Raw genomic sequence first — 26,804 nt, forward strand, 5'->3', positions numbered from 1 at the left:
ACTATTTGTACTGTCAAGGGGTAGGGAGCAAAATTAACGGTCTTAAAAGTATTGATCATTTTTGGCTCAGAGTTGTATTTTGTTGCTCGACTACTTGGAAAAAACAGAACTGAGGGTGACAAATGGAAGTGCTTTGTGCTTTAAATGATATAATTTCAGCTTTACCTCCTTCTCTTCTTTACCAAACAGGAACTCCCACCAATAATTGGTACAAGATCAACAAACTATAACAAGGAAAAAAAGCAAAGACTTTCATAGATAAGGGCTATATGCAGTAAGTCATATATGGAACGCTATGAAAGAGATGGTGCCCATCAAAGACTGTACTGCTTAGGCCTGGCTCATTTTCCTCCATAGGACCCAAGCTTGAATTTGGCTTACAACACAAAATCAAGAATTATTATAGCCTTACAGCTGTTCAGGGATTCATAGGAAGTGTTACAGCTAGATGTGAGGATAGCTTTTGATGTAATCATCACTCCACCAAGACCAAGACTGACCACTAATTACTACTTTTGTCACCCAAACCAACAGAAAAGACAATCACCTAAACAGGCATGGTAACAGCTGTTCTCTTATCCCAAATGCTTCTTTTCTCATCAGCAAAAACTCAGCATAGGGGATGCTTACACTTCTGTTGTTTGTCATAAGGATAAAGATCTGTCCCCATTCCTAGCAGGTTTTAAATTTTTCCTAAGCTACAAATTTACACTTAAAAAAACCCAGCTGTCATGGCTGCTGCTATTTGCAAACATACTAACACTTAAAGGAAAGTTAGTTTATTTTGTGTGGTAATTAGTGTTTGTCAACTCTGGTGAATTTTCTCTTTTAAATTATATGTTTAAAAGTCTGTAAAACAAATTTGATCTAGAGTCTAGTTTTTTCGCTCAACTCAAGTTCAGTGTGTTGGACTTAGAAAGAGTGAATAAACATGCCAGAAATGTCACGACTTGACTGCAAATGTTTAGCTGATGTAAATTGTCTTTGCTCCAGTTGCTTGAATGGAGCTATGATGATTTACAACACCTGAGAAACTGCTCCTTGGAAGGCTCAACTACAACTATGCTTATTTTAAATGACAATGTAAAAATAAGTGGCCTTGTTTCAAATAAAAAAGCAAACACACACAGCCCACATTTGCTAAATCCTTAGAAATTTGAAAACAAGTTACCGATCTACAATTCAAGAGAAAGTTCCTCAGCAAACCAAATTTACAAGTTTTGCTTTATACTTTTGTAACTCAAAACAGATTTTATTAATGCAAATAACTTCCATTCCTGGACTGCCACCTGTATTTCCTCTGGGCTGAAACTCTTAAAATTTAGTATTTTTCTGTCACCGTAAAAGTGCCTAAAAGGCCTATTACAGTATCAGTAACAATAACTGTTAGTATACCCCAGGAAACTCTTTAGAAAACTAAAGGACACTCATGCATTAAAGCTAATACATACATTTATGCTTAGTTTCTCCACATATATTGGCAACTATTAGACAAGTGTTTTACCATATTCCCCAGTGTTGTGTGAACCCTGTGAAAGAAGATTCATACTAATATAAAATCATCAAGCTATTTTAGGCATAATCAAGTAGCCATGGCAAATCTCTCCTTTGAATTTCCTGATTTGTGTACCACTCAGACTTTTCTGTTACTCTGGCCTGTGTTTTTATGGCACAATAATGCAGGAATTTCAGAACAACATATCAGATTCATTTTTAATTTGTCCCCAGATGATTAAAGAGAATCTCTCAAAGTTATAGGTCGTACACCATGAAAACATATTCAGAATGTGATTATGAAAGCTCATTTTGGGAGCCAATTTTGCTTCTTTCCATAGGATAGTAGAAGTTCATATAACTTAGTAACAAAATCAAATGAAACCCAAGATGTGCTGTTACTATGCGTCACATAATAGTAGCCTAATACTGTAAATTTATTGAGAAGAAAATCATTTTGCAAAACTGGAATACAAATGATTTGCTAAGATTTCTTTTAGCATTGAAAAATCATTTAATAACAGGCCTGGTCATAAAATAGTGGCACCACAGAAACTTAGGTTGCAAACATGGTGTGGAATGCATAGAACCTCCGGGCAGACCTGCCACAGTAAATACAACAGTTGTAATCATAAGTGTAAGTTCACCTTCATAACTTGCTTTATCACCTCTAAGATCGGGTATATATAAATATTATAGAGAAACATGTATTTATTTTTTTAGAAAAACAAACATTTTTTTTTATTTTTTTTCCAGAAATGCTGGGGGTTCAAGTTCAGTCAAAAAGGTATAGGTATGATGGGCCAAGACTGCCTTTTTCTGTTCCTAAAACTTCTTATGTTTTTATGAAATGACATTAACTAACAGATTGTAGAAACTCAAAATATTAAAAGAGCTACTTTCAAAAGAGCAAGAACACGGTATTTCAAAATACCATGCGCTTAATAGCATTAACCTTGAGAAAATAACGCTGGGAAGAATTTCCACAGTTTATACTACTGTGAAGACTGAAGAAGTATCAGCCACAAAAGTCCAGTTCAGGAACAACTAAAATGGCAAGTTAGACTTTTGTCTGCTGGGGTTTCTGGATGTGGAGTTGGGTGGTACTCGATTTATTAAGCAGCACAAAATAGTAGGAAATTGTTTAAAAAAGCTTACAGGTACATGGCCTTGGGCCTGTGTCATCACTGAAGGGGGCAACCATTACCTAGATTGCATAATGCTGCTATACTCAGTTTCAGTTAAAGAGAAACACAAAGCTGAAAAATAATAGCCACTCAACTGGTTAAAACTAATAATTTGGCTTTCCAGCCCACCATTCCTGTACCAAACTTGCCATTGTCATTCACTCAGTGGCTTCCAAGATTATGAAACTGTGACATGCCTAAAATTCAAAGTTTTCTATCCTATAACTGTAAAACAAATTTGCCAAAAACCATGACTATGAACCCCTACAAATCATCCCATATTTTATACACATACTATGTTTATGGGATAGAGCTTCATACCATAGACACAGTGCTATCAGCATTTTGTTTAACAAGACCATTTTCCCATTCAAATTTCTCGTCTGCGCAATCTGACAACCAACCGATCAGAAACATATTTATGATACTCCCATAATTTCCCTCTCCTAACAACTCAGGAATTAAAAAAAAAAAATTGGGAAGAGCAGCATTTGATATGATCCCAAAATTAAAATCATACCATTAAAAAAAGCCACGAAAACCAGGCTCTCCTACATAGAGAGAAAAGATGCTTGGCTGGCTTGAGATAGTTTATATCCTCTCTGATGTCAGATCTCTCACTCACCTGTAACTTCACAACTCATGAACTATTGGATCTCTTCACTTGTAAGGAGTGTATCCCTTTCTAACCCATTCCACACTTCAGTCCAACTGATCTAAGTGAAATCTGCAGAGCAGGAATATGGTATCTCAATATCCTTGTCCCATAAACCTAAGAGACTGTGGAAAAGGAAAGGGAAGGTTTAAAAAAACAAAACCAAAACCAAAACAAAAAAGCCCCCCAACTAAATAAATTATATGAAAGCTCTGAAATCAAGACCACTTCTGAGGAAGCCTTGCCAGGAATTTCTTGGATTCCTCTCTTCTCTGAAGCACCTTTTGAGTTGTATGGATGTAAGAATAACTTTAACTATAGAAGCTATATGCATCTTTTAAGAATCACATTTTGATGATTATAAAAATTTATCTATTATACAACATAGGTCCAGCTACACTGAAAAAATTACACTGCTTATTGAAATACATTTCATTTTAGAAACAGACTACTAAATAGGTCTATACAAAAAACTCTAAAATAATTTCTGTAGTAAAATAAAGAGTGCGTTAGGAGAGCTACACAAACAAGAATTTTTTTGTCTTTCTCTATAATGCTTGTTATACTGTGATACGTGGCTGGCTCACTCCACAGCCAGCACCAAAAGCTGAAAAGAACTCATTACGATACACAGTGATACAATTAATGCTCTGTATTAAATCTCACAGCCTTTCCGATTAGTACAAAGGAAACCAGGCCTATCTCCTCTTTGAGGAGAAGTCCAGGATATAAAAGCAAGCATACCTCATCAGCTGATACGAAATTATAAAATTCCACAAGTCTGAGTATTTGAAATTTAAAAAAGTCCCCAGTAAAACACAAGCAAATTGGGTTTCGACCTGTTGGTTCCTCTGGTTCAAATGACCACCGCCAATTCAACTTCCTTGTTTATTAACTGATTCATGGAAATATCAGGATGTTCTGCTGGGAGGCACGATAGACGGAAAGATCCTCACCAGCTCTCCCTCTGCAATTTCCAGGAGAACATGTTTCCATATGCATAAAATGGGAAAACAGGTGGCAGGAAGCAAAAATATTAGTGGTGTTGTGCTGAATTGTTCTTTTCTGCCAAGTGTCGCAGAAAGTTGTCCTCACTCTGGCCTCTATGATTTAAAGGCTCACTCTTAAAGAGAGCAGGAGGTGGGGGCAGATGAGGAACTGGGGGAACTGGGAGATGGTGTGGGTGGTGAGGGTGAGGGTGGAGGTGAAGGTGTGAATATGGATGGGGGATAGGACGTGGAGGAAGCGTGGTCACTGGGTTCAGATTGATTGGTGGAGTTGGGGTGGTGGGTGTGTTCACTACAGAAGGGACTGTGGTAGCAGGAGAAGTTGTGGTTAGTGGAATCTGGACAGCAGGTGGCACATTAACAGGGCTTGTGACACGAAAGCACTTTTCCTTATGGGCCTTGAGCATGTTGGAGAAGCGAAATCGCTGGCCACACACATCACATGGATAGGGCTTCTCTCCTGTGTGAGTTCTGCGGTGTCTCTTCATGTTTGGGCGGCTAGTGAAGCTTTTGCCACAGATTTCACAGATAAAGGGCTTCTCTCCTGTAAGACACATACATGCAGCAGTCGATTAGGGCCTACTTCAGCTATAAGCAGTGAATGTTGCATATCGTATGAAGAACACTAAGTTCATTTTGACCAAAATAAAGACATAACAACTGCAGCTCTCTCATAGATGCCCTTAATTTTCTCTTGCATTTTGATGTATGAAGATATTTGTGGTAAGTTCCCTTCAAGCCACAATAACTAAAAAACCATACCCAACCTGTTTTGCACATTGAAATACAGGCAGTGGGAGACAAGAGTAGCTAATGCATTAGCCTCTCATCTGTTGACTAAGGCAGAAACCAGCTATGGTCTCAAAATTTGTTGGGATTAATACAAATTAAAAACCTAGTATGTTAGTGTGCTTGTAGCATCTGTCCTTTTCTTAGCTATGTTCTTACCAGTGTGTGTTTTCATGTGTTCATCAAAGTACTGTTTCATGTTGAAGTCTTTGCCACACCATTGGCACATGAACTGTTTGTGCCCAATGTGGATGCTCATGTGGGAACGCAGCTGGTATTTGTACTGAAACCTTTCATCACAGTTCTGCAATAGAGGGTAACCATGACATTCAGATATCACAGATAAAGCAGCAGAAAAGTTTCATGGGAGGCATTCAATACAAAAAGCACCCTAAGTAGTTTTAAGATTAAAACATAGACCCTCATGAACTAATAAAACAGTCCAGACAATTTAACAAGAAGAGTAGAGTTTGGGTCTGCACTAGAAAGCTCTGATAGTATACCCACGTCAGCTTGGAGAGTGAAAAAAAGATCATAACCTGCCACTGACATAGCTATGCAATCAAAATCACTGCTGCAGACAGAACCTATACCAACAGAAGACTGCCCTAAGCTATCTAATTGCAAATAGTAGCCTCTCTCACTCTTATATATACATCACACACAACTCTCAGGGGATCCCTGCTTAGAGCACTACCTTGTGTATTCAGAAGGGACGACTGTAAAAATAGTTATGAAGTTAGGGCTTAAAGTTAATATATAAGATCTCTCTACTCCACTCCTAACAGGTTACCTCATGTGAGTGTGTACTACAGCAGTGCTCAACCTTCTAGACTCACAGGCTGAATGAGTGGCACTGGGTCCGCATTGCAGAGTTGGTCCAATCTGACTGCACACTGGCAGATCTAGTGGGCAGAACCATGGCATCCAGCCTGCAGGGCTCCCCACAGGTCTGGAAATTTGGCAGCGGGGAGTGACAATTAATGCTCCGCTGTCACCAAATTTCCAGATCCATGGGGGGGACCCATGAACCAGATTACATGTTTTGTGGGCCAGAGATAGAGCACACTGGTCTAGTATATTCCCTGTGCTGCTAGAGGGAAGAGACAATGGGTTTTTCCAAGAGCACCGTCTGCATTCTTCCAAGTCTATTTGTGGTTTGGCCTGCAGGTGTCTGATATATTTCGATTTTCATCCTCTCCAAATCATGGGGAGAGGTGGGGGGCAGGGAAGAAGGTCATCTGTTTCACTCTCTCCCTCCTTACCCTCACACCTAGTGCTGGAAGTAATAGCAAGCTTTGTTTTTTCTTTAATTGCTCCTAAGGTATAAAACAAAATATCTGGATAAGACGTCTAAAACACCTCCTCTCACTCCCATTTATTCCTGGCTTCAAGACAAACTGAGAGCTTCTTGCTTTTCCCCCTCAAAGCGTTCAGAATAATAACTTTTCTTTGCTTCCATAGCTTTCTCTGGAAGCAACCTCATACAGTAAGTAGTCTGTGGTTATTTTCACTGTTCCAGCTTATATTTGTTTCAGACAACAGTAAAATAAGTGAGATTAAATGTTACTTTGCTGTTGGCAGTGGTAGAGGCTGGGACTCGATTCTTTCTATCAAGGGTGCTTCAAAACCTGACAGGAGGAACAGGCAGAAGTAACACTAACCCAACATTTCAGTTATGCATTACTGCTGTGAGTACTCATGCTCTGCTCTCCACAGTGTGCCTTAGTTTCAAGCCTTGATGGAACTACACCACATTCACACCTCAAACACTTCCATATCCATTTGTCTCTCTAAACTGGTGGTGATACTTTGTTGCACAAGCCTTTTACCACATCAAAACCTTTCATTAAAATGGCAGCCTCACCTCACATCTGAAAGGTTTCTCTCCAGAATGTTGTAACGAATGCACTTTAAGTGACATACTGCGTTTAAATGATTTTCCACAGGTTTCACATGTAAATGGCATGTCCTTTGTATGTGCTGCAAAACAATTTCATACAAGAAAAAGTTATTAAGAATGCTACACGCTACATTACTTCACTCAATCTTGAATCCTAGAAAGACTGATTCTTTAGTGGTGAATATTATCTAGTGTTCCCAGTATTACGAATGTACCCTTTTAGTTTTTTCTCTCTATCCTTGATCATGCTAAGGCAGGGGTGGGCAAAATGGCAGATCCAGCCAACAGACGGACACATTTCCCAGCAGCCCCTGCCTGTGGCTGGTTTTCATAGAGACCCCAGCAGCAGCCATGCTGTGATAGCACAGTGACCAGGGTTTCCATGGAGACTGGCCCCAGCAGCGCTGGCAGGGCAGAGAGTTGCTCCAGGGCTGGGCTGGGATCTTGCAGCAGTAACAGCGTGGTCCAGAGCCAGAGCCGTGATCTGCAGCCTGCGTGCTCCAGGCAAGGATGTGGAGGCAGTGGATAGTGGCTCTGCCTTGGCTCCGGACCATCCTGTCACCTCTGCAAGGAGCTGGGGCAGAGCCATGATCCACTGCCTGGAGCATGCTGCAGATTGTGGCTCTGCCCTGGCTCTGGACCACGCTGTCACCACCGCAAGACCCCAGCCCAGCCCTGGAGCAGCCCCCGACCCTGCCAGCACTGCTGCAGCTCATCTCCATGGAAACTGGCCCCAGCCACGCAGGTAGGGGCTGCTGAGAAATGGAGTCCACTGCTAGCCAGATCCGGCCTGCAGGCTGGACTTTGCCGATCCCTGTGCTAAGGCCACTGGGTTACCTGTGTTATATGCTGTTTATTAAAAACAGTGATTAAGATGTACGAACCAGGAAGACAAGGTGGAAGTCTGAATAAACATAAAACAGCAAGAACTCACCAACCATGTGCTTTCGCACATGGGCCATGGTGTAGAACTTCTTTTCACAAATCTCACAGGAGAATTTTTTTTCTGCATATCCGTGGACAATCTTGATATGTTCATGGAGGGACCAGAGCTTCTTGAATGATTTATTACAGGAAACGCACTGAATGAAAGGGACAAAAATAAGGAAGTTCAATTCAGAAAAAGATTCAAAGCTGTGAGTTTCAGGAGATCAGGCTCATATCTGCTTGCACAAGAAAGAATGACCCCTCAAACAAGAAGGCAGTCAGCGTCACAGTACATACTACATCAGTTTGTATATCAGTCCATATTTACTACTCTATGAATTTGGTAAATGTAGATATTTACTAGGACTACACATCAAAGTAGAATGGGTGAAAGAAAAAGAGTTAATATATTTGCAGTTTGGTGCCATCTGCTGAAGTCTCAAGAGCAGTGCAGTTACTACACTAATTGTTTACAAAACCCAATGGGATTTACAAGAACAGCTCATGCTGGATCAGAGTCTCAACTCACACTCTAGTATCAGAAGCAAAGTTTTAGTCTGACCACATCAGGGTCTTTCAATAATAGAGCTAAAAAACTTCAGGCTTTGCAAATATCTTGGATGGCTCAGGACTGAAAAGGAAGCAGTGTCTCAATACCAGACAGCTCATTCCAGCACCAGGACCCAAAAGATAGCAATGCATGGTCAGACTTCTGTGCCTCTTGAACTCTGGGTTCCTGGAAATTGTAAGATTAGAAGGTAACATGCAGGTCCCTCACTACTGATCCAATACACTCCCAGATGCTGCTATTCTTATCTTTAATTTACATTAAGCAGAGGCTGTCAATTCTTTGGTGGTATTATAGGGTGGGTAAGTTAGCATAGACTTATTTTCACATATTAAGAAAGACAGCTAGATGCCAGAGAAGCACAAGTCCTAATTCTGGTTTGTAAAATGACACTTTATGACATTTGGCAAGACACTTAAGAACATGGAAACACAGGGCTGAAACAGTCCTCTTGCAACATGAGGTCTAGTTTTCTGCATTTGTAGGCATCCATTTACCTAAAGACACCTAAAAATTGTACACTTTGAACACTGGCACACCACAACCACCATGCACAAAACCAGAAGCACAAGGAACATGCTACCACATGCCACAGGTAAAAAGCAAGAGAAATTAAACACTGCCAATGCTCTGCCACTGAAGCGGGAAAAAATTGCTAACTATACGTTCAGAAGATCACAGGAAGTAGACCACGCCATGTGCTACAGAAGAAGGGCAAAAGCCTCCACAGCCCTCATCTCTCAGACCTGGGGGAAATATTCCTTCCTGATCTCAAATTTGTCAGTCGGTCTGATGATGAGAAGACCAAGACTCTCTAGCCAGATACCTGGGAGGTTTCTTAGGACTGGCAGGAGCATGAGCATACCCTTAGTCAAAACTCATAATTTAGCCATTGCCTATGTCCAGTAGTTCAGAGGAAGGGGGGTGATGGAAGGGGAGCAAACAAACAAAATCCCTAGAAACTAATAAAATGCTCATGAGGGGGGAAAAAAATCTTTTCTGCTCATGCAGACAACCAGAGAAAGCCATGAAGCACGGGGTTACCAAGCACTTGTCACACAGTGAAAGAGTTCTCTTGGTACCCCAGAATGGACCACAAATACTCGAATCCAAATACTATGCACAGACTGCTGAACCAAGAACTTCCTATTGTACTACCCTTTCCATAAAACTTACTAACTTCTTTCTTAAAGCAATTCAGATTCCTTGCCTCGTATTTTTCCTGAACAAAATGGGGATATTACTGCAGGAGTGCTGAAGAACAATTAACTTCTGTACTGCGTTTTTCAAACTGGACAGTACTATACTACTAATATTCAAGAAAGATTAAAACAATTTGGCAAAGATAGTGCACTATATTCTGCAAGACAGTACCCTTCTTTAAAAAAGGAAGACGGAAGAACTGGGGAATGACAGACTGGTTAGCGCAACCTCAAAACCCAGAAAGATGGACGTCATCAAGGAATCTATTTCTAAGCATCTAGACCAGAGGTGCTCGATTCCCAACCCATGGGCCAGATCCAGCCCATGGAGCTGTGTCATCTAGCTTCCAGGTGCCCCAAGGAGCCAGAAATTTGTCAGCAGTGGTGTGGTGGTTGCTGCATTAATTGCTGTGTTTCTGGAAGCTGTAGCAGCATGACCAATCCTACATGTGAGACTGGGGCCATGCAATGGGTCAGCCCACAGACCAATCCCATGCACCTGACCTGGCTCATGGACCATTCCCACCCCATTCATACAGCCTGCAGCCCAAAAACATTGGGCATCACTGACCCAAATGATAACAATGTGATCAAGAACAGTCAACATGGATTCAGCAAGAGCAAGTCATGCTCTTATTTCTTCTACAAGGTGATGGGCTTCATGGGTGGAGAGAGAGCAGATGCAATTTATCTTAACTTTAGCAAGGCTTCTGACATTGTTTCCCATAACAGTCTCATTAGTAAGCTAAGAAAATACTGATCTAGATTGAACTACAGCAAGGGGATATATAACTGGTTGGATTATCACACTCAAACAACAGTAGCCTCAATTGTTTCCTGTCCATTTGGTAGGAGATCCTAAGTGGGGCTCAGAGGGACATGTTCTGAGTCTAGTTCTGTTTACTACATTGAAAGATTTGAAGCAGGGCGGTCCAAATGGCAATTTTGGCTGTGTGCAGCCCACAGTGAGTTAACTGATGGCCTGTGAGCTCTCACTGATGCATCGATCCTTCCATTGCTCCTGCTGCCACTCGTCACCAGGATCTCTGTATTCTCTCTTCTTTCTTCAGCTTCTGTTTCCTGGCCCCATCCTGGGGGTGGAGCAGCTCATGGGGCCTGCATGGCAAAGAGGGTGAGAGGGTGATCCATCAAGTGTGCGACCACTCAGGAGTTGGTGAGACCTGATTTAGAGGATGGGACAATTAACAAATTTACAGATTAAATTAAGCTGTGTAGAGTTGCAGAAATATTGGAAGATTGAATTAGGAATCAGGTTGACCTTGATAAACTGGGGAAATGGCTCAAAATGAATCAAATTAAGTTCAATAAAGACAAGTAGAAAGTGCTGCACTTGGAATAGAAAGATCTGGTACATCACACAAACACATGCAACCAAGAAGGTCATTCTCTTTTCCAAGTACCTACTTGCAGACATGTCAGAAATAACTTAAAGTCCATTCAGGTGGAGGGATAGTGGGGAGGAAATTGAGAACAAAACAATGTTAAAAGGTGGTGAGGAATCATTTGACTTCATAAAAAAAAAAAAAATTGAGAAATGTAAGCCCAGCATTTCAATGAATGACCAACCCTAAGCAATCTAGCTTATACAGTCAAAATTAAGCTGGTTTAATAAGACCATACAAAATTTTGTAACAATATTAAGTGAAAAAATTTACGGAGGAGACAGTGGCACTTCTAAATTGCTATAATACATCATGCAGACCAATCTTAGGTTTTTACTAACAGTGGTCTTTATAGTTTATCAGTCCAACTGCTACTTAGGTAGTGAATCCACAAAAAGCTTCTTCTGGACAAGGTCTGATGCATACATTACCCCAATGTATACTGCCAACATATTATCACTGCCTTCGCTGGTCAAATTCTATTTTTAAAAAGTTAAAGTGTGATCACTGCTTTGAAACATGTTGGAAATTTTAAAATTCACAAAGCATAGTTGCCTTGAAAATTTTTACAGGGAAAACCTAGCGCTTCAGCCTCAGACAGCTGCAACTGAAACAGTAAGACGCTCAAGTCAGAAACCGATCTGGCAAGACACGGAATCCACTTGCTTCCTTCTGCTCCAATTGGAGATGATATCTTCCATCTTACAATCTACTTGACTTCTTGTAGACTGGGTCTCAAATCATATGTCTGTCTGTCTTGGAGATATTATCAGGTCAGGCTGAACTTGTTATTCAGCACCTAGGCTGCAGTGCTTATCTTTACAGCTGTGCATCATTAACCAAACAACACCTCTATGAGACAGTTCCTCATTTACTACTAATAAAGTTGAGACACAAGGAAAGTAAGTAACTTGCTGAACATCTCTTAGCAAGTGAGTGAAAGGCTGGAGATTGGCTTACAGCCAGCTGTTTCTTACAATAGACCAGGTTGCCTCTGCACATTTAAATCCATTTGCTAAATCAGTTTGAATAATTAATTTACCCTTTGCTATTATCAGCCCCTTCTGTGTTTTAGACACATTGCTGTTTATATTTCTTTCCATTGTCCCAGCAGCCAAGTACTTCTGGTCCACTTCTGGGTCCATTGGGGAGCATGTGGGGGCTTCCCAGTGCTCATCTGGCTTGGCGATTGGCCATGGGGGGACCCCAGGTGCTCCCCCCAGACCCAGGAGGCACCAGTCATCAAGCCAAGGGAGGTATAGAGGGCCCCCTGGCAAACTCCCCGGTGGACCCAGAAGCCGGCCAGAAGCGCTTCTGGTCTACTTCCAGGTCTGCTGCCAGGTGCGCTGGGGAGCCCCCCACACTTCTGTGGGACACTCATGTGTCCCAGCATCGCAGAATTCACGAGCCATCTGCCACCTAAAGGCATGTAGAAAAAACATTCAAAGCTGCGTCTATGTCCGAATCTCTGAATCGATTCGGAGAGATTAAAGGGTCCTCTGATTTGATTCTGTTTGGAGATTCATCCACCGAACTGGGCCAAATCTCTGCTGAATTGAATCAGGGACCAAAGCTTCGCACAGCCCTACGGCCTACCCTACCAAGATCCCCATGTGTAGGGATCATTCTGTGGTATTTGTGGTATTTCTACAACAAGACCCTGGTCCATAACTAAACTCCTAGGTACTGCAGTAATACAACTAATAAATAAATAAATAAATAAATTAATTAATTAGAGGGCAAGATGTGTCACTGCACTATTATAAATTGTATCTATATAGATATGTGACACTATTGCAACTTTATTGTTATCTTAGAAAAGGCTTTGTTTGGCTCACTTCCATGCTATCTTTGTTTTAAAAAAAGTGGCTTACCTCTGTTGTTGCAAAGTCTTAGATTATGGAACACAAGACACAGCTATCGATGTAGCTGTATTAATAGCATTACACACAGAGACCCAGTTCTAGAGTTTATAAGGACCACAACCATCACATTATATGGAAGCAAACAACCATACTGTGCTAACTTTAAAATGGCTACAGAAATAAAATTTTCATAACAACCCAAGTAACATGGCAGCTTACACTTTATTTTCAAAGGTGACTTGAGCACTTTGGATTTGATTTTCAATTAGATGTAAGCTCTTAAATGGCTTGGTCACTCTTCCAAGTGTAATTTTGGTTTCTACCCCATTATGTTCAATACAAACATATTAACAACAGTGGTCAAAAGACTAACTTTCTGGACTAATGACCCCTTTCCCAAGTGGTAAGCATCTGTACATGCAGTTTTGACCTGCACTTCCAGATGTCCTTTATATACCATATGTTAATTCCATTTATAAATTCCTGATGACAATTTTAAAAGGTCAGCTTCTATTAACCAAGCTACTTTAATAACAGCCACACCCTTTCGATGTATAGTTAAATAGTCTCTGCTATATCAAGAGGTCTTGAAATAATTCACTGAAATTACAAGAATTTTTCTAATTAGCTGACAGACAGGCGAATGCAGCAAAACCTTTAGGGTTTTTTTTTTTATATTTTATATACAAATGCATGCAATTCTTTTTCAAGGGCAATGAGTTTCACATTTATGCCAGCATCTAAACCATTTATCATTCTCTCAAGATTCCACAAGTGCTAAGTGATGCTACCAATGCCTTACTTTTATATAGATGCACAGTAATTTCTCATTTTTCTTTCTGATTTATTATATGAAAAAAAATCACAGAAGACTCTATTCTCTTAGGCCAGGGCCCATGGGCCCCAGCAGTGTCCTCTTCCTCTACTGTGTGGCAGTAGAGGGCCCTGTGCTACTTGTGTGGCAGAGGGAAGGGGTGTATGCTGCTGGCAAAGGCCACACTGTGGGGGAGCAGGGCAGAGCCCACACAGGGGACTGAGCTGCTGGCACAATCTGCACGAAGGGGCAGGGAGCAATCTGTGTGGCCCATACAGTGTGTACCCAAGGGGCCACACACTGGTTCCACCTGCAGCTCCTGGCTGCACTGAATTTGGAGAGCCATCGTTTACTTTGGAGAATTTTAAGAAAAAACAGCATACTGAAACTATCGGTGATTTGAATGCATGTGGCACTACTCATTAATAGGACATGGCTATAATTGATCTATCTGTGCCAGAAGCAGTCTATGAGGAATGTAAGAAACTGTAATTCTGACAGCTATGCTGGGAAAAACAAAGGGTAGAGACATAATTATACTAAAAAGAAATATGAGACTTTATAGGTAAAGCTTTTTTTTTTTGATCAGGGGAGGAGAGAGACTGATAAAACAAATATTACTCTGGCAGTATAGCTCCATCCTCAGTAAGAGTGCTTTGCAGTCCACCCTCTGTAAAGTGCTCTTACTGGAGCCAAAGTTCCAGTGGTTTCTAGAGGTTTTTATTACAAAGTCATTTATACCTACTGAGAAGCAGGTTTACTTGGCAGCTTGATACCAGATGCAGATGAGTTATCAGTAGGACTGGTTGATTTTTTCCTATGCTATCAGGTACATACAAAGCTTTATCCAAGCACCTAACAAGATAGCTTCTCAATGTCTGGCTATTCTCATGGCCTGCTTAGTTATAGCTTCATAGTCAAACCTTTTCCCAGCACTTCTGGCTCCAGGAGTGACTTCATATCCATTCTTAAAGCCTCCTCTCTACCGTTGGCAATGGCCCCATTTCAGTCATCAACAGCCAGAAACTAGGTATTACGTACCTAGCCCATCCCTTGCATGTAGACAGGAATAAGAAGGGGTTGGAAGCAATTGAGGTCATTCTGCTTGTAACTGGGAAAATCCAGATTTGCTTTGTCTATATTTAAAAGCTCTGACGCAGATACACCAAATGTCAGTCACCGGTGGCTGAATTATGGCTGCTCCAAGGAACAGACAAGGTCTTAAGGAAAACTATTCTGAAATTTGTGGAGTCAAATGGCCTAACCTGCTGTTAGCTCAATTTTTAAAGCCCAGTCTGGTTTATGAGATAAAACATGGGGCTGGAACTCAATAAAACTGGTTTCTATTCCCCACTCTGTCACTGGTCCACTATCACTCAGCAGACAAGTCCCTTTGCTATGTCATCTACATCAGTGCTTCTGAACCTTTTTGTATCAGGACCCGTTTGTAAACATTGATAGCCAGTCCTAACCCAGTGCCCCTCACTGCCGACCTGCTGCTCTCCACCGCCAAACCCCCTGTGTGTGGAAGGGGTATGTGTGGGGCAGGCATGGGAGCCCCCCAGACAGCCCCTTGCAGGCTGGAACTCTGCCAGCCTGCAAGGAAAAACCCATGGTTTCCCACATTTTTCTCCCTTAAAGGAGAATCTCTTTTTAAAGTTTGCTCACGACCCTTTTATATATTATTGTGACCCATTTTTGGGTTGCGACTCACAGGTTGAGAAATGCTGGTCTACACCACTCAATCACCATGCCAAGCAGTGAGGCAGTGCTGCCCTGATATGATTCACAAACACTTCATCCCAACCAGAAGCAATGTAACCAATCAACTGTGGTAGTGCACATGTACCGATAAAGCTCTGCCTCTCAACACTAGGTCAACTATGCTACTCTGGTTCAGATGTAGTTTATACAAAAAAAGTTTGAAGCATTTGAGTACAGCACTACCCGACTATTATTTAGTGTAGACAGCCAAACCAACCTCCTTTGTAAAATGTTTTGAGATCTACTGATGAACAGACAGCACAGCAGAAACCAGATCATTCATACCTAGCTGATCTGCAACCTGTTTAAAAATTCTCAGCCAGTTGCCAAATTAAGAATGAACCAACCGTATTTGCTGCAACTTTTACTTCAGAGGGCACTGTTTTTGCATGGACCTGCTATACATCAGCAATCCCACCTGTGTCTTGCCGCTTTGTATACAATACTCTTGGTTACTCTTCAAAGCCCCAAGGGGCAGGGAGGGGGGGAGGTTAAACACAGAGCCACGGAGGGAATATTAGGGACCTAACTGCAAAGTACCCATATTAATTTTTTCCTTTTATCTCTTTGCTATGAGCAGAAATTTAAGGCAACACAATGCAGTCATAAGCATACCTTGTAATGTGCCTCTACTAAATAGACAGCAGAAAATGTTTAAAATGTAGGAAGAACCATAAATAAAGTAAATGCAACCTTGTCCTTTTGCAACAGTGTAACCTACATGCTAGTGAAAAATCCAGAACCCCAATTTAAAATAAAAAGAGAAAGCAATTTAAAGACTACACAAGCAAATTCTTAGCAAAGGTAAAAACATTACTGGGTGCTGTACTAAAAGTTAAGATACATTTTAGACCCAAATTCCTTGACTAATGCTATTTTCAAGATCCTTTAGTCTTCCATTTGACTTGTCACATTTCAACATACCCTCCCCCACATACCCTCAAAAAATTAAAAGTGAAAACTGACATTTGGAGACAACTCATTAGACAGGAGGACTAACTTACTTGGTCTACTGTCTTTTAATGTTTCAACTACATAAAAACTGAATTCAAGGTCTTTATTCTAGGCAATAGGTTTATTTTGCCACTAGGCAGCAGCGCTGTATTAAGTTTACTTCAACAAGGCAACAAAGCAAGATCAAGTCACCAGATCAAATAGAAATGCCCCTAGTTATGTGAGAACATATATTGTTATGAGTAGAGTGCAAATCACAAACTCAATTTTCTTTTCTCATAATTTGTATTTCAAAATGGCTCTTTTGGAGCAAAGAATTCTATTAGTGTGCATAATAAATAGTGTGGAGAGGGATCTCTTTCATAAATTCAAAAGGATGATTATTCTATTATTTAGATTTTGCACTATAGATGTGAGCAAGTTATGAACAGCTTTACTTCCTGTATTTATCATCAGCTGAGCTTCCACATACTTATGTGTATAAAGACACCATTGTAAATCATACACATGTAATGAATACTTAAAATGTCAGAAAGTGAAGCTTTTTTTTTTAAACTAACACTTTTCACATCTTGAAGGTACACGTTTTTTTTCAAGTCACTAGTTTGCCTCAGTCAACATTCTTCACACTGTTGGTTCCCGTGCCCCCACCCACAAGTCAAAATTTTGTTCTTTCCTGAAATCTTACCTTTATAATTTGTGTGACTGGTTTTCAAGCTAGTGAAACTGCAGGTGCTCAACCCCTCTGAAAAAAATCAGTTTCTATTTTTTCAGGGGTGCTGCACATTTTTAACTCATTTACTCTTGTATCTGACATGTTAAAAAGCAACTGTGCATTTTCTGTGTAGTGTAGTTAATTACAAGAATAACTCTGCTACAATAGAGAACAGGCACCCTCTAACCCTACGATTTGTTTCCTTTGGCAGACACAAAAAAGTGTTAAGGTAGAGGCAGGTCTCAGTTAGGACCTGGTCTCTATAAAAAGATTTCCCCCTCTGAGGTGTCCACTAGCTGTATCCAGGGCACAACAGAAGGTATGGAAATCTGGCAAGCAGGTGTGCAAACCTACCTGAATGTTTTTTTCACAGTCTGTTTGCTGGTGAAGGGACAGCTCACTTTCTAGAACAAATTTCTTCCCACATTTGTCGCAGATCTGCATGCGCCTGTGAGTGACGTTCATGTGCTTCTCCAGGTACCAGCGTGTGTTAAACACCCTGGGGCACTTCTCACAGGTCAAAGTCTCCTTTTCTTCACACTTTGATTTCTGCACAGGTGCCTTGGGCTCCTTTGCAGCTTTCTTCTTACGTTTGGGGGGCTCCACACTCTTTCTACGGCCCCTTGTAGTTCTGGGCGATAGGGAAGTTGTGGCTGCTGCAGCAGAAGCAGCTCTCCTTGTTCTCCTTTGTGCAACACTAACTTTCTCCACTCTTTTCTCTTTTTTCTTCTGCCTCTCATTTTCCTCATCATCATTACTGTCTTCAGTAGCCTCTTCCCCACTGTCACCCTCCTCTTCCTCACTGCTGGTCTTAAGAACAGCAGTCTCTTTGGATTGGGAGGGGACACCCTTCTCCCCTTTTGATACATTTAATGTTTGGTTGTTAAGGTTTACCTCTACTATAATCTGCTCCCTTTTGTAAGTCACTTCATCTTCTTCCTCCTCTTCCTCCTCAGAGTCGTCAGAGTTTTCTCTATCTTCTTTCACAGCCCGGACCTCTCCTACTGATCTGTTCTCCCTGAAATATGGCTGTTCCTCTCTTTCATGGAGATGTGGTTTACTCATTTTGGTATCCACCAACACAGAGTAAGGACTTCCTGACTCCCTTTTGTATACTTTGGTGGACAGATCAAGTTCCTGGCTGGCACCATGATAAAAAGTGGGTGGCACCTGACTGCGATGGCTATCCTCTTGCGCCATTCCTGCTACATGCACGGCAGAGTTTTCAACCAGCTGTTGGCAAGAATTGGTTGTCTGACTCATTGGGGGGGCTCCGATTCATTGAGCACCTTTGATCCTAGAAAACCAAATAAGCAGCTTTAAAACAGGATGGGCTTTCAGCAATGAGGCCTGTTCCACCTACACAGAATGGCCAAAGTATGATTCTTTCCTGATGTTTAGCACGGAAGCATAGGTCATGGAATTCTGGTGTTATGGCAAGATCAGAGCTGTAGTAATTATTCTTCTGAAGAAAGTCGTCAATGAACCTCCAGACATTTTATCTGCAAAGAGCAGAAAAAAATTAAATCAGCATTTTAAAGATGATTGAGGACATTTATCCCCAGATTACTAGTTTACTTCCAAATTATAAATTTAGGCAGAATTCAGGATCTGCAATACAAGTTCTTTATTACTGGGCTTAGTGATCTACTCATATTGACAGTTAAAAAGAAAATCTTAATCTGATTACTGGCTCGTGCAGATCTCAAGACATGTGGGAGACTACATAGACCCAAAGATGTAAAGCTAGGACACAATCAGAACTATATCTTAAATAGGAATATCTGGATGAAAAGCAATGTGAAGTGAACAGATTGTGTGCTGCTTTTGTTTATAATGTCTAGTGGCATCCCTTCTAAGACCCCAAAATACATATTTCTTTACCTTTTCTTTTTTTTACATTATAAACTGGAGTTATTTACTTCCTTTCCTAAAAGCCAATGCATAAATAGGGTACTATTAAGATTATGGCTCACGTTGCACATTTAAGCTCAATGAATTTAAAAGGGAAGTGAATTTTATAGCAAGAGCTTCGTTACAGATTCAGCACCTACTTAAGGACTTAGAAGTCTTGCAATAACCCTCAAATTACACCCACATGAATTTTCCAGCAATATTTAGTCAGGCAGGGGGACTTAATATTTCTGTTAATTCGAAGTTTGCAGTAATTTAACAAACCCATTTTTCCTTCATCAATTAGGAGGTAATTTTACAGGATTACAAAGAATTACAACAACAAAATTAAAAAAAAAACTTCATGTGAAAAATGCTGTGCATGTGCTAGTCTATAAAACACTGACAGGCAGCAAGAAAAGGTCTATGGAACAATTTAGGGCGCTGTTACAGGTTACCTTTAAAGTATTTTCAAATCTGTGGAACGTTATATGCTGTCAAAGTCAGAACCGTTTCAGAGCAGTCACAGGTTAAGTCTTAATGACATCTCAGACCTGCACAACTGTGACTTGCCACTAGAGGGATGAATAGGAACCAGGAATCTATTGCTATGGCGGGGAACGAGGGCAGGGGGAGTCTGCCAGGGAGGGCATCTAGCTCAGAGATGGAGAAGAGGGCTGTGAAAGGAGTAGGGAGACTCAGGAAGAAACAATGCTTTTTCTCTGGTTGATTCAGGGCTGGTTAAAGGTGCCCTAAAGAATGAAATCCTGAATTTATCCACACAGTAGGTATACCATAGACAGACACAGGGCAAACCTCCACCCATGTGCCTCAGCTGTGGCCTGGAAGGAACAAAAGAAGTCTCCATGCCATTATGCCATCCTTGATATTTTTCACATCATAAAAGGGACTAACTAAACAGGCAAGAAAAAGTGTCATTTAAGCTCATGTTCTGATCTGTCAGTCAGGAGAGTCAAGTGCCGGCCCCAGTTCTGCTGCTAGCTTGTCTTGTGGTGTTGGAAAGTCTCTCTGCCTATTTCCCAATGTGAGAGATGATTTTGTGCTTCCTTTGCAAAGTGCTTTGAAATAGGATGACGAGGTCCACACAAGAGCTTAGTGTGGCTTTGGCAAGTGCTTACTGTCTGGCTGGGCAATACCCAGCCACACTCCTTCCCAGCAGCTGTTTGTTTCTCCTACTCTAGCTCCAGTGACCTGGATGCATTTAAATACCCTTGACAAGATGCTACTTGAGATGAACCGCAATAAATGTCAGCTCTTAGATTTGACTCGTTTTTATACTACAGAAAAACAGAGCAATTCTTCTGTTGCAAAGAACTCAGAAAAACCCTCAACAGAGCAGAAGGTTCACTATGGATTCTTACTTGAAATCTGAGGGTTTATCTTGTGAATCATGTTTGTAAACTTAAAGTGCTAATGTTATGTGACACCCTTGAAAGGATCTCAAGGCAATCCTAATTTGTCGTCTCTGAATCAAGAGTGGAGCCCTTGGGTATTAATCCCCAGCCACTTCACTCTCAGCGCCAATTGGCTGAATGGCAAGACTAGGCACCCCAGGTAAGAATGGCTCCCCAGTCTTGCTGCAATTAACATGGAGGTTCTGCGCTCCATGTGGAACTGCCAGGGTGGGCAAGACCAGGGAGCTGATGGAGGTATCTTCCCCTGGCTTCACGGTGGGTGAGACTACGACAGCCATGGGGGGCTGGGCTGGGAGAATGGGCAGGGGTCAGGGGGCTTGTGGCAGAGCCCCCCACGCAGTGCAGGGCAGTGGGGAATTGCTCCCTGCCCGGCAGTAGCCAGCGAGTATGGGCTCCCCCCCCCGCAAAAAAAAGAGCTGGGACCTGGGGCTGGGCAGGGAAGCTATTGAAAGTGGGTGGGGAATGTGGCCTGTGTGATTTGGAGATTTGGCAGCATCCAAATCTCTGAATCAGATTCGGCCGAATTGATTCAGTGATTCGAATCACTGTCCCAGATTGAATCACTGTCCCCCGAATCAGCTGAATCTGAATCTAAAGCAAATACAAGCTACTTCACACAGACCTATAGGTTAGTACAGTCCATCTCAAAAAGCTATATGGTAGTGCCCATTGAGTGCAGTCCCGCTCGGTGAGCCACTACACTGCATACATTTCGACCTCCTCTTCACTTCCACAGCTGAGCTGTACTTTTCTTTCCCAAAATGATTCCCATTACTTCACCAGCCTTAAATGTCTGGCAAATATCACTAAATGGGGGCTGGACTCAATGATCTTCCAATGTCCCTTCCAGCCCTAATGTCTATGAAAATGGGGCCCCAAACAGCTCACCCAGAATCCCTCTGTCACATTTTCTCTCAGCCTGCTGCATATGATTTATTAATGTGGCCCCCCATCAGGTAGAACCAGACCAAGCCGCCCTGCACCTCATATACAGATACATTTTTGGAGGATCCCAGGACTCATGAGCATTGTTGCAGAAAAACATGACTTTTCTCCTTTAAAGGAGGAAAAAAACATAGGTTTCCCCTGGTAGGCTAGCAGAGTTCCAGACTGCAAGACGCTACTTGAGGATGGGGGTGGAACGGGACGTACAGGGTGCCACATGCATGTGCACACATGAATGTAGCAGCCAGGCAGTGTGATGAAGAGCAGCTCCCACAGCTTCCGCCAGGTAAGTCTATAGGGTCAGAGGCAAAGGTAATGAGGTGGGAGGGGCAGAGGTGATAGGGAGGAGGCTGGGGGAGCAGAGGCAATGCATAGGGAGGTGGGGGGCACACGCATAGGGAGGTGGAGGACACGGGGCTGCAGCTGAGTCGGACCAGCTCCAGGCAGGAGCCATCTCTGTAGCCCAATGGGCACAACCTGGCACAGTAGGGAGCGCCATGCCATCAAGGTTTAGTTTATATATAGAAAACGTATTCGGCAGCTGGGGGTGCTTTTGTATTCAGGGTTGTCTTATGTTTGATTAACTATAGTAGTTGCATACTGAATGACAGTCCCCCACACACAGAATTTGCGTGAAAATGCTTTTACTTTGCAGAAATAAATCAGAGAACATGGCATCCAATTACTTGTTTCTACCTCACAGACTTCTCATGCCATATCTATTTTATTTGAAGCACTTTATTCTTTTCTACCTAAGCTGTTCTCATTCCCAATCACTCATTCCTCAGTGCAGGAACTAACCACCACATTCTCTGCATCTGTATTTCACTTGCAGGTAGCCAAGCTAGAATTTGATGAGTTAACATTTCTACTTCCTCCTGCAGAATTCCATGTGCTCTCTGAAGGCAATTAACTTTATTTCTCATCCAAAAGATGACACTTCTAGCAGCACAATATTAGAAAGACAAGCCAACATATTTCATTAGAGGGATGAAAACAGAGGTAGACTTGAGTCTTTAACATAGATGTAAAAGTGCTCTTGTCTGGAGATGTTACATTTCCAGACAAGAGCACTAAAAGCCAAGTAAAGAATAGATGCTTATAGGCTGGGGAAAGAGGATGGACAACTAAACAGCTTTGAAAGTCCAATCAGAAGCAGGAGGAGAACCAGAAAAGCCAACAACTACTCCTAGGATTAGAAAAACTTCCTCTATGGCTAGGTTACAAAAGTGTTTTTCATCTCTAAAGCTAGTTCTAAAGGTAAAAGTAGAGTACCTTTGATTTAGCAGAGCTGATAATGAAATCTGTGCTGTTTCAATGAAAAAAGCCTCCCAAAACTTAAGATAAATAGAAAGTAACACTATATTACAGCTGTATATTATAATACATTTCCATTCTCTTAGCACTACACATTGTTAATATAAATATTCTCTAAACCACAAATATGGTAAATTTCATTCCAAGCATATTTGAAAGTAATTTATAGAAAGAGGAAAGTATATTTTTCATTCCTCTATTCAATTGTCTTATACAGTTCAGTTAAAGTAGCTGAAAAAAACAAACAAACCAACTCTAGGTCTTCTTCACGGAGAGTAGGAGGTAAAATGGAATTCATTAAACCAGTGATGGCTCTACTAAGGTGGACAAGTCACCAACAATTTCCAGAATAAAAAGTAAGCACTCTACAAATAGCAGAAGAAAGCAAAGGTTCAACTGAAAAATGACAAGGTAGAAAGAGTTTCTTACAAAGTGCTTTGCATAACGAAGCCATATAACCCACTATTACAGGAAGTTTTGTTGGAGGGAAGGATGTGCATTATAAAGCTAGAAAAAAGCAATGTTCTGTAGAAAAAGATGCTTGGTTATTTCATCACATCAACTCACTAAACAGTTATCAAGTTACATAACTAAATCTGGAAGTCTGAGAATACTGTTAGTAAAACTGAACCAACTGAAAACTCTTTTTCATTGAACATGAAGGTATTCTCATCTTCCTTTATACCGAGTTGTTTCACCTCTTCTCATTTTAGGATTATTCTATACAATAAAACCACTCTGCATGAATATATTACCACTTCAAAAGCAAAAGGACACACTGAGTTGCATCAAAAGATGTTTGGTCTTAAACCACTTCACTTTGCAAAAGCAGTAACCTACTTTCACTTTGAATATACCACTTGCTACTCTCTCAAGGGACCCACAACTTTCGAACAAGATTATTTTGCTAACTGCTACTACAAGAAGCTGATAAAGCAAAAGTTTAATATACACAATGCACTACATCAGCTGATTGATGAAGTGGGGAAACAACAGTTCAAAATCAAAATGCTAAAATATGAGAAATTTTTACCAAAATATGTCAGTAGAAAAGGTCTACTTTTTCTTAAACTGAAATTCAGCTTCAAGCTGCTGTCCAGGTTAGGCTCCAAAAAGAATCTTTTATCATCACATAATAAATGAAAACAATAGTTTTATTTAAAAAGTACGAAGATTGGCCCAGGCCCAAAACAATTCTTGTGGGAATGTGTCTGACTAACTCTGGACCAGTGGCTTTATCATGAATATAAAGTGAAACAAGTGGAGGCACTCACAGGGGTGTCAAAGATAAGGCTCATAAGGCTGGATCAATTGTATGGACTCCTGATACCTTGCTCCCAGTGCTGTCCCTGGGTCCAAGTTGACCCATGCAGTGCATGCTGGACCCACTCAGTGCACAGGGATGGGAATGTGCTGCATATGGTGTCCACTCCAGAATCCATGCTATCAGTACACATCACCTGCCTCGGCTGGTCTAGGACTGCACTACATGTGGAGCCCATTTCAGCTAGTCCGGTCCAGTCTACATGTGGCACCCCCAACCTCGGCTAGGCTGTGATGTGGGCCACACACGGAGCCTGTTCCAGCCAGTCTGTGATCCATCCTGCACACAGACCAGTAAAGCAGGCAATGTGTGACAGCATGGGTTATGGACTAGCTGGAGTGGATGCTGTGTGATAGATTCAGCATTTGGGAAGCAGGGGAAGATTTGTGGGCCTGATCTACCCCATGGACCAGCCCTGTGCTGCTCATTCAGCCCACAGGGCCTGATTGGGTTTGACCCTTAACCTTTAGGGTTAAATTCCCACCATTTAGGGAATTTGTAAAACACAGACTACACCTGAAAGCCTAAGATGTGAATTTACAAGCATTAGGCATTAAATGCTGAAACAAAAGTGTACCAACTCAACTTGGAGACAAACGTGTAGGTGGAGGAAGCATGTATGTGGGAGCAGCATTTCATGCAATGCTGTTATTTATAAAAGAAAAACTCTGTTTCTTTATGCTATCTGCACTAATAAAAGAAAAATCTGCCCAGCAAGAAAGTCTAGAATAATTATGCAACTTCCAATCAAGATGAACTGTTAGAAATAAACAGTCTAAATCAAACATACACAGTGCTAATGCCTACACTTTTTAAAGCACAATAACTTAGGTTAGCACAGTAAATAGGAACCAGCTTGATAGCCAGGAAAGCTATGCTCTAGTCTTATTTCTGCCATTGACTTATTTTGTGACCTTGTGCAACTGTCCTCCTTTCCAACTGTTTCCCACTCCCATCTGTAAGATGGGGATAATGCTTATCCCACCTTCGTAAAATACCTTGTGATTTATAGATGAGAAGTACAACACAGTTATTCCTGCTTATCAGGGCTGTCCATAAGGTATTCATATATGTCATATATTCCCAGCTGGATGCACTTGCTCTGCAAGTAAGCTGGAAACACAAGGTGGTAAGGGGAGGCAGGAGGAAGGACAGAGATACGGCACACGTCTTTCATCCTGGACTGTGTCTGGTGGCTCCCATGAAAGACAGGTGCATTGCAGGGCACTCCATAACCACTTACGGCAGGGATTAGCAAGATACAGCCCGCAGGCCAAATCTGGCCCGTAGACTTATCTAATTTATCAATGCTGTACCCTAGGGTTACCAATATCGTCAGTGAAAACTGACAGACTCTGTGGGCATCTGGAAGATTATTTTTAACCATAAAGACTAGGGGCTTACTTTGCAAAGACAGAAATGTCTAGATCAGTGGTACCTGAGTTTTTCGCCCAACAGGACAGATGAGCGATAGCAGGACTGTCCACTGGCCAGACCTGGCCAGTCGGCTCAATTCGGCACATGGGACTGGTGTAACAAGGGTCAAATCCCACTGCAGGGTTTGTGTAGCCCAACCATGATCCAGATGTTCAGGGGGGGCAGGGAGGGGCTTGGCCCCAATCTAGACATGCAGGGATGGCAGGGGAAGCGGGATGGGAAAGGAAGGGACAGTGCAGCCCTAATCTGGGTGCATTGGGGTGGGGGGTGAGGGGGGGGGGAACAGCCTGGTCCCAATCCTAATGCATGAGGAAGTGGGAGCAGAGCCATCCTGATCCAGACACATGGGGAGCAGCCTGGCCCTGATCTGGAAGTGCAGGGAGGATGGGAGAAAGGAGCCCAGCTCAACTGGGATGTGCAAGGGGTGGGCCTGGCCCTGATCCAACTGCATGACAATGGCCCAGGCAGGGCTGGATCTGGGTAAAGCTTCCACTGCTCCCCAGCCATCAGACTTCCCGACCCATGGGGACCCCCTAGCAGGCTGTATTTGGCCTATGGGCCAGGGGTCGAGCACTCTTGACATCAATTCTGTAGACTCTAAAACACTTCCTTAAGAAAGCTTGCATTTATCTCACTATAACAAAGGGAGAGATTTGAGTTTTGAAGTTTTCTTCTCAGCTATCAACTCTTTGCATATGAGCACTGTGATTTTTAATATAATGATGTGAAGACTAAAATACTGTTTTGATCAAGGAGAAATTAAGTAATCCCAGTAGCCAACTCTATCTTTAAGTTCACTACCAACTTGAATTCATTAAGCAGTCACTAAAAGTCTTGTTGACATATAATATTTCAGAGTTGGAACTCAAATACAGAAAATTTCTTTTTTTTGAATCTCATCCATGCTGGACTTACAACATTACATTACATTAACTTCACATAGTGAGAAGCAACCGCAACTCTAATAATAAAACAATCACAAGAAATAAAAGTCAACCCTTTGGAGGGGGGAGGGGCAGAGCAGTACAGGACAGAAATCTGCACCAAACATAAGCTTAGCCAGGAGTAGTCAAAATTTCTTAACCCCTTAGCTGCAAACCCAAAATCTTGACATGTCTAAGACCCACAGGACACAACATTTTCAAAATGTGTTTGCTCCAGAGTCAATCTGTGCAGTGTTGCACTATTCCTTCAGGACCTTCCCA

At 41.8% G+C, this 26,804-nt stretch overlaps 1 protein-coding gene across 1 annotated transcript; it reads right to left on the minus strand.

The window, feature by feature from the left end:
- Positions 1–1,896: 1,896 nt before the first annotated feature.
- ZNF652 (zinc finger protein 652) lies at positions 1,897–18,763 on the minus strand. Its single transcript, XM_019548415.1, has 5 exons — positions 17,602–18,763; positions 7,970–8,117; positions 7,000–7,115; positions 5,292–5,436; positions 1,897–4,887 (listed from the first exon to the last, which is right to left on the minus strand). The coding sequence occupies exons 1-5, from the start codon at positions 18,508–18,510 to the stop codon at positions 4,373–4,375; spliced, it is 1,833 nt and encodes a 610-aa protein (XP_019403960.1). The 5' UTR covers positions 18,511–18,763; the 3' UTR covers positions 1,897–4,372.
- Positions 18,764–26,804: the final 8,041 nt, after the last annotated feature.

Source organism: Crocodylus porosus, unplaced genomic scaffold (genome assembly GCF_001723895.1).
Source record: "Crocodylus porosus isolate Cpor-Errol unplaced genomic scaffold, CroPor_comp1, whole genome shotgun sequence".
NCBI lineage: Eukaryota > Metazoa > Chordata > Crocodylia > Crocodylidae > Crocodylus > Crocodylus porosus.